The sequence below is a fragment of the Apium graveolens genome, chromosome 1 (genome assembly GCF_009905375.1).
Source record: "Apium graveolens cultivar Ventura chromosome 1, ASM990537v1, whole genome shotgun sequence".
Lineage (NCBI taxonomy): Eukaryota > Viridiplantae > Streptophyta > Magnoliopsida > Apiales > Apiaceae > Apium > Apium graveolens.
Genome location: NC_133647.1, coordinates 164366362 through 164380973, shown reverse-complemented (window position 1 = coordinate 164380973; position 14612 = coordinate 164366362). Strand labels below are relative to the sequence as shown.

Sequence of the window (14612 nt, the reverse complement as noted above, 5' to 3'; positions counted from 1 at the left end):
ACATATTAAGGTTTTGGTTTTATTGTAGATTTGGAGCGTTAGGGCATTCAGGCTAGGAAAGGAAAGGGTATACTAGGTGGTAGTAGTTCAACCTTCAGGAAAGCAAATTCAGGCAAGTAACTCTAATTACTTGTCTAAATGGTTATAAAGATAATGTTGTTCATACCATGTAGAGTATTGAACTGTTTAATTATGAAACCCTGATATTGATTTAAGATACCCTGCCTTTGATCTTGTTAAACTACTATTGATAAGCTTAATGATTCAACTCTTTGATAACCTTTCCTTTTTGTTCAAGTTATTTATTAAGCCATGAATTGTATTGAATCCCTATAATTATCTTTGCGAACCCTATTTAATGATACCTTATTTCCTGATCACCCTATTGATCCCTAAATAGATGTTGATCCTTCTAACTTAAGTACCTTGTTATCCTTTATACAGAATCCTTAAGAATTATTTCTTGCTCATCTTTGAATCACTCCCTAAACTTTGTTTTTCTTAAAATCTGATTTAAGAATGAGTTTCGACTCGAAAGAGTCTGAATGATTTCATGTTCTCGGTAACGATAAAATAAATTTTAGAAAACCTATTTGTTTATTTCCAACTAAAGGTTTTCCAAATGAATTCCTGATGGATTGGATTGGGACGTAAGAGGCTAGTGGGACTAGTCTAGTCATGGTAAGAGGCTAGCAACTTAAGGCTGAAATTATGCCGATTGGTATCTTATAGACCGGATGGAGGTCGGTACGGGCTGATCACCCGTATTATAATGAAATGGAAAGATAAAGTGATCCAATCAACGGTTCTAATTGATTATTTAAAAGGGAACTGGAACTTTCTGTTCAGTAAATTGATTCTTGAAAATGAAAATGGTTTATATTGTTTTACAAAAGAGTTGATTGTGTTAACATGGAGCTTAAAGCTCGAGAACCCTGATTTTAATATGTTGATCATATGATTGATTCCATATATTGAAATTCTGTTGCTTTCCTCTTTCTGGAAGATTTATTCTGATCCTTTAATAATTTGTGATGAATGTTGGCTTTCATCCTACATTGAGCCTTGTTCCTTAAAAGCTCCATATTATTCCTTCATAACCTTTCCTTAACCCAAAAGCTGGAAATCTTCCACCTAGAGCAAATAAAGTAGAATGCCCTGAGTTTGGTAAAGTATATTGTGATTTGATATCGTAGAACTGCTTTATAGTTACTTGCTGAGTTTTATACTCTTATATTTTGTTTTAATCTAACCATGGCAGTTAAGCAAGAAGATGGTCAGGCTTAGGTGCACTGCTCGTAAGAGCGTACCTGGTGGTCCCTACCGTATTGTGGGCTTCCGGTTGCCAGAGCAGGTAGTGGTATTTTTGAGTGAGCACGCGCCTAGAAGGATATCTGTAAAGATACAAAGGGTTATCTGTCAGTTCCCAGCCGGAATCGATATTGTTTATTTAATAATATTTTGGGATTAAGATATATTTTATGATTTGTAGTGGTAATCTTGTCTCATACTTTATCCTGTTGATCCTATTAGTAGTTAATCGTGGTTTATACTTATTTAATTATTAGTTTAAAGGTGTGTGAGTCCTCATTTCCTAACCCCGAGATTGAGGGCATCACACTTTGGTTACATCAAAAGTTGTCTTTGATCGAGTAATGATAAAAGTGGAATACGAGTATATTAGGAATCATGTGAGAAATATGAAGGATCTAGAAAGGATTTAACCCTTTTAATTTTGGAGGGATATTATTGGCCACTTGGGTGAGCTAGACCATGAATATGTGCTTCCGCGCTCAAATGTTGATTTGAAATGATAGTCTACTCATTGATCAAGAAAACGTGGATTAAACCATGAAGAAGATGGAACATAACATGCCCCGATTTTAATCTATAATATTTGGTTGAAGTAATTATATTACATTATACATTATTCATGAAAGGTTTAACTGATCACCAATTTAGTTATTATTACTTGAGTAACATTGTCGTATTACTAGATGTCGCTCATTGTTTATATTTAAATGTGTGATATTTAAATTATTAATAATAACCTATAGGGTCGCACAGAAAAAGCTTGGAGGAATAATTAATTCAATTTTTTTTATTTGAATTTGAATTAAAAAGGAAATTCGAATTATTTATTATTAATTAAGTGGGATAAATGAATTTCAAATTTGTATATTATTAAATTCAAAATTTAGTTGTTATTTGATAATTGAGTTAAACTTAATTATTAAATAAATTGAATTTCAGATTTAATAAACTATAACTTGGATTAGGGTTACATTTTTATTAGATAAAAACATAAAACCCTCGCTACTAAAGGTGAGAGAGAGAAGGGGAAAACAAGTCCTTTCTTGGTGCTAGCACACGCCTCCTCTGTACCGGTTTTCGCGTGGATACCTCTACGACGTAGATCGTTAAGGAGGGATACGTAATAATTGTAAAACTCTTTAAAGTAAATACCTCATCGACGAACTTAATATTGTTTTTCGCATGGATCATTGGTGAGTTTCAGTTTTATTTATTGTTTTCTCTGTGTTTTTATACCCCGAAATCCAACAGTAACATGAAGACTAAATGATGGAATAGAAATCTCCCTAGTTAGACGCTCAATAGGCCGGTAAGAACGATGCATAGGAGGAGGCTTCTCAGTGAAATGCTTATCAATAAGACACAGCTCATTGGAAGGCTCCTCGGGAGGAGGGTTCTCAGTACGAGGCTCGGGAGTAGGAGTCTAGCCAAGATAAAAAAGGGGAACATTTGAAAACCTTTCCAGAATCTCACGATTGTGATGGACGTGACTACATGATCCCGATATATGAACATAAATGGTATCAGCGGGTCATCCAATAGAAGTGCGTATAGGAGGATCCCGATCATCTTCAAGGTCTGTAGCCTTATGATCAGTACGAGCATGAGCAGATGAGTTTTGGACATCATGAGAATTAGTATATAATGGTAGATGATCATCTCCAAGGTTTGTAGCAATATGATCATGCTCAGCCTGAACTCTAGCTTGTCTACCATCAGTAGCTCGTGCACCGGCACGTCTACCACGACGGGGCGGTTGTTGCCTCTCCTTTAACTGCCTAGCTCGTCGAACTTCCACCGGCATCTCATCAAAATCATGTAAGGTGTAGTCTCTAATAAAATCACAACATTGGTCAATAAAATGAGACACATCAGGAAAAACATCCTATGTCCAACAAAAGAAGGAACACACATGTTACAAGATTCATGTATGAAATAAAGAAAATAATAAAACATTTAAACTGAAACTATGCAAGTAGGACAACCTATACAATTCGATAATTAAATGCACCAAGACGAGATATGAATCTATGAGTCCTCTCTAAATACCAAGGATTGTACTCGGGCACTACACTCTCAGGAATAATTGAGTCTCCTACAAATGTATGATCCAACCGACGCCCCCATATAGCTGTACTAGCTGCATGTTTCTGCATCCATTTGATCTTGTCATTTCCAGTCAAATTTGTATTATGCTCTGCATCGGATTAGACAACATCAACATAAATAGTTTGCACGAGTCCAAACTATTTAGAAACTCTATCAGGGAATTGAAGCTTCACAATGAAGGTACATATCAAAGTCCCACAGTATTGCCAAATATGGTCACCAGACAAGCAATAAGATGGATGATTAGCAATGACATCAAGAGGGTAAGGCTCCCATATGAACTGCGATGGTTCCAGCCCATCCAAGAGTATCCGAGTAACAGGGAGGATACGATCACTCGTAGTAGTGTAGGAATGAGCATAAAGCCACCTAGAATCACATTACAATAAACATTCAGTTCAAGATTTAAATTAAATTTCGGTTCCTAGGGGTTAGGGATGAAATTCTTCTAATCGTTTCTAAAACCCAATATAGGGATTAATGACCCTTAAAATATTAAAAAGTCGTAAATTAAAATCTTACACGAAATTAAATTCTGGTTCCTAGGGTTTAGGCTCCTTGATGTAGGGGCTAAACGCCCCAAACCATAAACCATAAACCCTAACATGTTCGGTATTATTTGAAATTCTTTTAATCGCTTCTAAAAACCCAATTTGGATATTAATGAACCCTAACATGACAACATTACCATCAACAGGAAGCCCTAAAATAATATCTACATCATTCAGAGTAATAGTGAACTCACCCATAGGCAAGTGAAATGTATGAGTCTCTGGCTGCCATCTCTCAACGAAAGCTAATATAAGACTCCAATCAAACTATAAAATATGTCACCCTAACTACCTCATAGAAATCAGTAGCCTCAAGAAAAGGAACCATCTGAACATCCAGCGGTGGAAATCATCTTGATTATTCGGATTTTTATGCCGACACTTCAGCATATCACCACCCCCCGACCTCCAAATATCAAAAGATCTATGTGAATCCTAAAGATGATGAAGGGTAGTATTAACAGGTCCCTGGTGAACATCGTGCACACATTTGTAATATTAGTAAATCTTGAAAAGTTCAAAAAAATTTGCACAATATAGACTAGAAACTAAATAAACCAACGAGAATGATAAAATAGAAGACGACATATCACTTCTTAAATAGCCTAACATATAACATTTTAAAACCTAGTAACTCTAAATCAGAAAAAATATAGTGTCCTTGATTAATATGACTCATAACATTCATATTGATGCAAATTTATCTGTTTTAATTTTTTTTCGATATTTGTAATGGTTCAATTCCTTATTTGCTTGTTAGGATCAGAAATACGACTTCTCTCAAATAAAAAAATACATGTAAATTTTCCTACAGATAGTGGCGTTAAATGCCTACAAATATACCCAAAGATACAATAAGCACAACAGAACCTGTCCTTTCTGGGAATGTTTAATTCTTTTTTGTGCATCACTGTTATATATAATTGTAACAGAAGATAGCCATTATAGAAGTAAAAAATCTCTTTTGGACATTAACAAGTTCAATTATATAAAACATATGTAGTGACAAAATCAGGTAATCAAGTGCGAAAGTACATGTGACCGCTGGACTCGACTGTGTAGAACAGAGTTGAGTTCAGCAGAATTTCACTTTTTGCAACTACTTATACCCATGACATGTTGCCATATCCGAATAAATTCACAAAAATAAGAAATAAAAAGAATGAGAACATAGAAGACAATGTATAAGACAAATAACTCTGGGAAGTATGTCATTACCAACAATACTTCTGCGAGAAACAGTGCAAGAAATTATACAAATAACTCAATTTGAAAGAGATAGTATGGCTGTTATAAATGTTTTCTCTACTTCCTAACACAACCCGAGACCTAAATTCCCCAACTAAAACTTCAGCTTCTTAAATTTGATAAACAGCTGAGCAATGAAGCAGCGCAGATAGGCCTATAAATATTTTCTCGACTCTATTAAAGTACGAGGGCTAGATTCCCCTTGTTCTATCGGTAAATGCTTAAATATCTATAGCAATTGATTAATCTGAATAACCAATTCAAGCCACATACTGCAGACTGGAAAGTTAAAATTGAACGTTGCTCAACTTTATTTTAAGCAGAGATATTATTTACAAAGTATATAAATTAACCAAACTGCAAGTAAAATTCAACAACTATCGTGTAAATTTCAAGAAATGTTAACAAAAGTAGTATATTACACTACATGTTATAATGCAACAAAATATGATGTCAAGCAAACATTACATAGATAAGCATAAATTAAAATCACGACTTCATAAATATATAATCATCTTTGTTAAACACATTAAGAACACATCTGCATCAATAATATAAATACAGTATCTCTGAAAATAATAAAAAATATGCACATAATATCGACAAAACATAATTAACACAATATAAAGAGAAAGTGACATCTGAAATTTATGGTGGCAGGAGGTGGCTCTATCTATATCCCCTTTTCGATTATAATGATTATATTGTAGTTGTCTATATAGATGTGCAAAATTCAGTCATGGGTATCCCCAATTTTGTGTATGTATGTCAGTGTGACTGTAGCTCACCTCTCAGCACAGTCGAATAACAGACATAAATTTGGGGTGGTTATGTATTTGTGATTTTTTTTTAAAAAAGCAGAAAATGCTAAACCGTGTAGCGTTATTGTAATGGGCAAAACGTTACGATATAGCGTCGTGAAGTGATATTTTGGGCCTTATTTTTCAATAGTAACATTTTGGGCCTTTTTACTCAAATGATTACATTCTCGGCCATCTTTCAGAAAAAAGACGGGTTTATAACAAAAGATCCAAAATCAATTAATAAAGGGGGAAGAAAAGATGTACTACTAGAATTTTTTTTTTAATATAAAAAGTGAATTATGAGAACGCGGAAAGATGAGATAATCTGCAATCGAAATTTTTTATGATGAAATTATATGTAAATTATCAAAAAAGAGAAAGTTGAAGAAGAGTAGATCCGCTAATTTCCTTTGTATTTGGCGAGCTCAACCACACACGAAAAAAATTGCAAAAATATTCTCTTATAACTAGTTGGGTTATTTAATTCGTAAGACACGATTTAATACTAATAAACTTCTTAAAATTTTAATTAAGTGTCATGTTTTAAAAAAAAATTCCAATATTAATTGAATAATTTCGGATTTCAAATTATTCAAAATCTAAATATAATATCCTGGATTATAAAAATCTAAAAAAATCATTATAAAGTCGATTGAATCAACCCCGAGAACATCGTCTCCTCCCATGGTTTATGCCGCTCTTGACACCCTGAACTCGTGAAGCATAAACTATCCCCAGACGATAATCTTAATCCAACACAAAAATCAACGGATTGGGTCAATAGAAATGAACCAGAGGCCGAAGATAGCAAAGCAAGATGAAGGGGACAGGCTCAGCAGCTTACCTGACGATATACTTCATCAGATTCTCTCATTTCTTGGCACTCGACAAGCAGTTCAAACTAGCGTTCTCTCGAAACGATGGAGGCATGTATGGACAACTACCTCTTCCCTCACTTTTGATTGGTATGACCAACTTTTCCCATACACCCATTCTGGTATCATCAAATTTATGGAACATGTTTTGTCCAATCGAAACCATGAAACTCCTGTTTCTTGTTTCAAGTTGTTTGCCGTTTATCCATTTCCGCCAAGTTTCTTGAGAAGGTTGATTAGGTACCCAATTGACCATAATATTGTGGAGGTTGATATTGATTTAGAGTTTCATCGTTACCAGCCGTTTAATTTGTCTACATTTAGTTCTAACACCACACAGAGACTAAAGTTAAGGGCGCCTCTTGATTTCGGTGATTCATCAGGATCAGATCGTGTATGGGTGTTACCCGTTCTGAAAACTTTGCATTTGATATGCCCTCCCCATATCTCCAACTACAAGATACCTGTTTCTTGTCTGATATGCTTGCCTGCTTTAACAACTCTGTGTCTTGATGGTGTCGAGTTGCCAGAGTCGTTGTCATCTATGAGCTTGCCTGCGCTGACAACTCTCAATTTGAAAAGGTGCAATTTGCCACAAGAAGTTTGGGCTTTTCCAGATTTATTAAATTTAGAACTGGATGATGTACCTTTACCTCAGAATATCACTCATTTCTTCTCTGCACTTGTTAGTGTGCGGGATGTCAAGTTATATTTCACAACAAGGTTCATACCCGATTTCACTATATCTTGTCCTCAATTAGCCTGCCTAGTGATCGGTACCAGATTACTTGTACCCTCTCATTGTAATTTTCAGATTGTGGTCGTGGCACCAAAACTCCGCGAACTTTGTTGTATTGGTATCTTTCAGGTCAAATTAGATGTTGATGAGCTGGAAAATGTATCTATAAAACTATGGGATACAAACCAGTACAATAAGGCGACTTGGGAAAATAAGATTGTAGCTTATCGTCATTTCATAAATATGTTATCGAAATTGAGTAGTGCCAAGATCCTTACTCTCGACTCTGCTATGATTCAGGTAATCATTTATTTAACTTTTTTCTTGTTTCCTCAGCAAAATGTAAACTTAAACTATTATCTGGTGAACAGTAGTTTAAGTTTATAAATTTGTAAGGCTTCCTGAAAAATCAAATATTCCTGCAATAAAGAATGCCCAATGTACCTGTTATCTTAATCTATTGCATGCTGCTGAGATTTAGTTTTAAATTGCATATGGCTTTCAGATTGCTTTATTTTAAATATCTTAGCTAAAATATATTTTAGGAATTTTTTGTGGAAGCTGTCTTTTATCCTGAATACACGCCTTCTCCGTTCAAAAATTTGAAGTATGTGAAGCTATCACCAGGATATAAAGAACCTTTTATAATGCCTTTTAAGTTCGCAACGTATTTACTTGGTGGCAATTCAGGAGCAACTATTGTCAAAGCATTGCCTCAGGTATGCATAGAATATGCTCTCTTTGTAAATAAATTGATGCATTATGTGCTTACTCTTGTAGTGAGATACAAGAGTAATAAATTTCATACAACAAGGAATGCAAGCATCAAATAGCTAGTGGATCTTGGGGCACTGATTAATTTATTTCGGCGGGAGGCATATATAGCATGATTGTTTTTTTGTCAAGTATATAGTAACTGCATAACTTAGGGCACAATTAGATTAGAGATTGAATTATTCGCGCACACATAGCTTTGAAAAATGTTTTGCAGACTTATGCTCATCGATAACCATATATACTAATAAAGTGTAGATAAATGACTGCTTGAAAGGTGGAATCCAACCTAGATAAATGAAGATAAAAAATTACTCCATTTTACATTTCAAATCATGAAGTCCGAATCTTAAGAAGTGTCCATTTTAATTATGAAGCAAGCACATTCACCCGATGAGTATTTTAAACTTACGAGTTACAACTACGTTCATCAACGACCAGAAGAATCATGTGACATTAATGTAGCTTCCACTAGACTCCTTTAGAATGTCAAAATTTTAACTTCTTTGGATTCTTCTTCAGACATACATTTATTATTTCTTTCAATTTTCTAATTTGGTTAATTTCTACTGTCTTGTCCGGGAAATTTAGAAGGTAGTACCAGAAACATTGACAGCAGTCACAGTGGGTGGTTTATATTTTTCTTGTGAATATATGCATTTCCGTTTTTTTCAGCGAAGTAATAGCTGCACTCTAATTTGTGTAACTTGGAATTCCAGCATTTCTTTGAGAGAAACATTCTTTAGTCTTGTCACTCCCCAAGGAATGGCCTAGTTAAAAACATTTATTTCCGTTTTGCAACTGGTGAGTTAGAAATAGAAGAAATATGTGAAGATAAATATCTTGAATTTGGCCCTTAATAAGGGCGATAGTAAAAGGTTATCTGCACTTGATGTTCCTAATTTATGCATTTTTGAAATGTTTTGTGGCTGCTGATATATGTAGATGTTGCTTGTTTCAGACAGTAGCCGCTAGCAGGTAGCAACAGTGCCAGAGTCTACACTTCGCTACTTATGGTATACTGAATTATCTTTTGTTAATTTGTTCCCTTTAGTTTCTCCTTAATGTTCTAGACTGTGTCTCTGCTAGTACTTGATCTGTGATTTTATTTTTCGTTCATAAAAATATGCTGGTATGATCTGCTCGGCATGATCATTTTTGGTAAATGCAATGAACATTCTTTCTTTTTGTTGCTAAGCAAAATATACTAAAACTCAAAGAAAAAGCATACGAAAGAGCAATAAGAGTAAGAAATCCAGAAATCTAAAGAGTATAAGATCCTGTTTGAACCTTTCCCTAACAGCTTAAGGTTTTAGAGCGACTTGTTACTTATATGGTATCGGAGCTCGGTTTAGGGGGAGGGATTCGGGTTCGATTCTATGTACCACCCCCATTTATTAGATTTAAATCATTGTTATTTGTATTGGTATTAGTATTGGGTATATTTGTTGTTGTCAAATCGTAGCATTGAAGGAAACTATTGAAGAGTATCAGGGCCTTCACTATTAATCTATCTATGAAAGGGCTGAAAACTAAAAAATTTGTTCCTGATAGCCAGTTTTACTAGCACGGGGATGGAGTGTACATAATTATGGGAACGACCATGTTTTCTACCGTTAGGCTCTTTCCAGAGAAATAAAATCAAAGTTGTAATGCAATGAACTTAGATGCAATTTGCTTCAGTAAACATAATGTGTCATACTAAATCAAGACTGGATCCAGGGTTATTATTGTCTCACTACATCAAGTGGTGACGCTCTGGAGTTTCTTTTAATATCGTAGAATGCATTTAATTATTTATGGATAAATGTGCAAACAATTGCATCTGTTCATATTTGAATAATATTAATTTGGAACATAAATCTTCTTTTATCAGGTGCAAGTCCGGTGGATACATTTATTAGATAACACCTGAAATAAACTTATATGTATGTTGACTGTATACTGAAAACAAGAAAATATTTCACTGCATAAACTGCTTCACTTAGCTTAACAAAGAAACGATTACAAGTACTTAAATAGAACTCCACATGCAGGTGGTAAGCATTGTTTTATTGATACATCTACTCTCCTAGAAACTCGCCAACAAACTAATAGATAACTCAGAGCAAACTAAACTAACGACTAAAACTCCTAACAAACGACTGAGTCTTATTCAGACGTTAAATACTAAGTTTAGATTAACTAAATTCCAACACATTCTCCCCTTAATCTAAACTTATTTCGCCAGATTCTTCATTCCAAGCAGGCTCCTCATTTCTTCGAACTTCGCTGTTGCCATAGCTTTGGTAAGTATGTCTGCACATTGCTTGTCAGAGCTGATATGATTGATCACAATCTCTCCACGTTCCACACATTCACGAATGAAATGGTAACGCACATCTATGTGCTTGCTGCGTCCATGAAAAACAGGATTTTTCGCCAAGTCTATAGCTGACTTGTTATCAATATAAAGATTCACTGGACCAGGGGTAGTATCAGTAATATGACTCAACAATTTTTGCAACCAGATACCTTGACACGCTGCTGCAGTTGCAGCCATAAACTCTGCTTCGCAGGTGGACAATGCTACGCACCTCTGCTTCTGTGATATCCAGGTTATCAGATTCTCACTGAGATAAAAAGCCATTCCACCTGTACTCCGTCTATCTCCACAGCTGCTCGCATAATCACTGTCCGAAAAACCAGTTAGCATATGATTCCCAAAACCCCTTGCATATCTCAGACCATACTCCAGCGTCCCTCTGACATAACGCAGCACCCTTTTCACTGCGTTCAAGTGTAATTGTGTAGGTTTCTCCATAAAACGACTTATTGATCCCACAACAAATGAGATGTCCGGTCTGGTATATACCAGGTATCGCAGACCACCTATCAAACTTCTAAACATGGTCGGATCAACAGCTTTTCCAGTTTCATCCTTATGCAGCGTGATTTTCGGATCCATGGGATATTTTGTCTCGTTACAGTCTTGCATCCCTGCCTTTTCCAACAATTTCTTCGCATAGGCTGTTTGCTTCAACTCGATGCACCCCTTTCTTTGCTCAACCTCTATACCAAGATAATATGCTAACTTTCCTAAGTCACTCATATCAAATTCACTACGCATCTGTTCTTTAAACTCAATTATATTAGCAACATTTGTTCCCGTTACTAACAAGTCATCAACATACACACCAACAATCAAAGACTCATTACCTTCTCGTTTCGTGTAAACAGCATGTTCATAGGGGCACTTAACAAACCCCAATTCTTCAAGAAATTTCTTCAGACGGGCATACCAAACTCTTGGAGCTTGTCGTAAACCATACAATGCCTTCAACAATTTATAAACCTTGTATTCCTCATTTTTCTTCTCATACCCTTGTGGCTGCTTCACATACACTTCTTCTTGAATATCTCCATTCAAAAAAGCAGACTTAACATCCAAATGATGAACTACCCATCCATTTCTTGCAGCCAATGCCAATAAAAGACGCACGGTTTCTAGCCTCGTGACCGGAGCAAATGCCTCTTCGAAGTCTCTGCCTTGTTTTTGAACGTAACCTTTGGCGACAAGCCTCGCCTTATATTTTGTAATCACCCTGTTTGCATCTCTTTTAACTTTGTACACCCATTTTAGACCAATAGCTCGGTGTCCTGGTGGCAACTCAGTCAATACCCAGGTTTTGTTTTTTTCGATCGATTCCAGTTCACTTTCCATGGCCTTCTTCCATTCGATTTCCTGAGATGCTTCTTCAAAATTACTGGGTTCCTCAACACTCAACAGTAGTAAGTCATCTGCGATTTCAAGTTGCTCAGTATCATCATATATGTCACTAAGCAGCCTGAAGTTTCGTGGTGTACTACTAGTCGTGGTTGAGCCTGCAGTTGAGCCTGCACTTTCTACACTTGCAGTTGAATCAGAAGTCTGTGCTATGCTGGATTGTGTTGGTGTTGCAGGCTCATATTCATCGGATGACTCTTGCACATCTTCTTGGTGGGTAGTCTGAACAACAACATTTCCTGCAGAGGGGTCAACTATCTCTGGGAACTTCACGTCCCTACCTTCTGTCTCTTCCCAACTCCAAAACTTTCTTTCTTGAAACACTATGTCTCTACTTACATGCAGCGTTCTGTGGTTTGGATCATATAATCGACTTGCTTTTGTCCCTGGTTCCTTTCCCAAGTACACCACCATTTTGCTTCGATCATCTAGTTTGCTGGTGTGCACTGACGGTGTTTTCATGTATGCAACACATCCAAACATCTTAATATGACTCAGGTCTGGTTTACGGCCACTCCAAGCTTCATGTGGGGTCCTTCCCTTTAGCACTTTGGTTGGTAGGCGATTCAGAAGATATACTGAGTGGCGGACTGCCTCGCCCCACATATAGGATGGCATATTTGAACTTTTGAGTATGCTTCTTGTCATTGCTGCTACTGTACGGTTCCTTCGCTCCACAACTCCATTTTGTTGTGGAGTGTATGGAGCCGTATAGTGTCTCTGAATACCCACTTCATCACAAAACGAGCGAAATTCAAGACTACAGAACTCGCCTCCTCTATAAGTTCTCAGAATTTTAATTTTACTCTCCGTTCCTCTTTCAACTAGTGCTTTGAATTTTTTGAATGTCTCAAATGCTTCATCTTTTGTTTTCAACATATAAACCCACATTTTACGAGTACAATCATCGACAAAGAGGAGAAAGTATTTATTACCTGCCAAAGTTGAAGGAGATATGGGTCCACATAAATCTGCATAAATCAACTCCAATGGCTTCTTTGCAATGAATAATGCCTTACATGGGAATGGTTTTCGTGCCTGCTTCGACATTAGACAACCTTCACAGTTTTTCTTTGGCTGCATAAACTTAGGAATTCCCAGTGCCAATTCTTCCCTTGACATTAACTCCATGGCTTTAAAATTTACATGACCAAGGCGGTTATGCCACAGCCATGTTTCTTCCTCCACTTTGGACAACCCGCACACTGGTTTACTTTCTTCAAGGCTGATCCTGTACAACCTGTTCGCAGACCTCTGCACTCTCATGAGCAATGCACCTCCTTGATTATAAACCCTCACCTGATCTTCTTCAAGGATCACTTTACTACCCTCCTCCGACAGTTGACCCAGACTGAGTATATTATTACACAACGTTGGTATATAATATACATCCCGTACACTCCATTCCTCACCGTTCTTGCACATGAATGAAATCACTCCTTTTCCTCGAATAGTAACTGTTGATCCGTCCCCGAATTTGACTTGTCCCGTGATTCTCTCGTCCAATTCTTTGAATTTTCCGCGATCTCCTGTCATGTGTTGACTAGCACCGTTGTCAAGGTACCACATCTGCGACATTTTCCTCTCCTCGCTTCTTTTACTGAGTACAGGATCTACTTTCTCTTCATTCAGCAGGACCATTCCACCTTTTTTACCATCGCACTCCATAAGTAACAAGGCTTGCTCATCCTCTTCAGCTTGATTCATGTTCACTTCTGGTTTGTATTCCTTTTCCTTACGTGGCTTACGACACTCATAAGCAAAGTGACCATACACCCCGCAGTTGTAGCATTTTACAGTACTTTTATCACGGGTTCCGCGTCCACCATTTCTTCCTCGTGGATCAGCCCATCGAGTCTTTTGTGTTCCTGATCCTTCACCTCCATTCTTATTTGTTTTACTCATCCACTCTTCTCTAGTCAACAATAATTTTCCACCCGTATTTTCTCTTTTCGACCATTCCTCCTCAGTAAGCATTAGTTGTCCTCCTCCACCATCATTCTGGCCTCTGATCCGTTCCTCGTGTGCTTTCAGCGATCCAACGGCCTCTTCGACGGTCATCTTTTCAAAGTCTCCGAACTGCTCAATTGTAGACACAATTTGCAGATACTTGCCCGGCATTGCACGAAGCAGTCTCTTCACAACATAGCTTTCAGAAATTCCCTCACCCAGAGCTCGGATATTTGTCACCAATCCATTTAATTTCATGCAGAAATCATCCAGTTGATCTGACTCCTTCATCCGCAGAGTTTCAAACTCGCTCTTCAAGGTCTGAACCTTGGCTTTCTTCACACGATCCGCACCTTGACACATAGTCCTTATCGCTTCCCACGCCTCTTTTGCAGTCTTCTTCTCAGCCACGGATAATAAGATATCCTCAGGTATACTTTGATATATCACAGCGAGAGCGATCTGGTCGTGCTTCTCATCAAC

The 14612-nt window shown here is 36.8% G+C and overlaps 1 protein-coding gene across 1 annotated transcript; it reads left to right on the top strand.

Moving 5' to 3' along the window:
- The first annotated feature begins 6811 nt into the window (after positions 1-6811).
- LOC141710144 (putative F-box/LRR-repeat protein At3g58880) lies at positions 6812-9187 on the top strand. Its single transcript, XM_074513037.1, has 3 exons — positions 6812-7939; positions 8185-8358; positions 9089-9187. The coding sequence occupies exons 1-3, from the start codon at positions 6812-6814 to the stop codon at positions 9185-9187; spliced, it is 1401 nt and encodes a 466-aa protein (XP_074369138.1).
- Positions 9188-14612: the final 5425 nt, after the last annotated feature.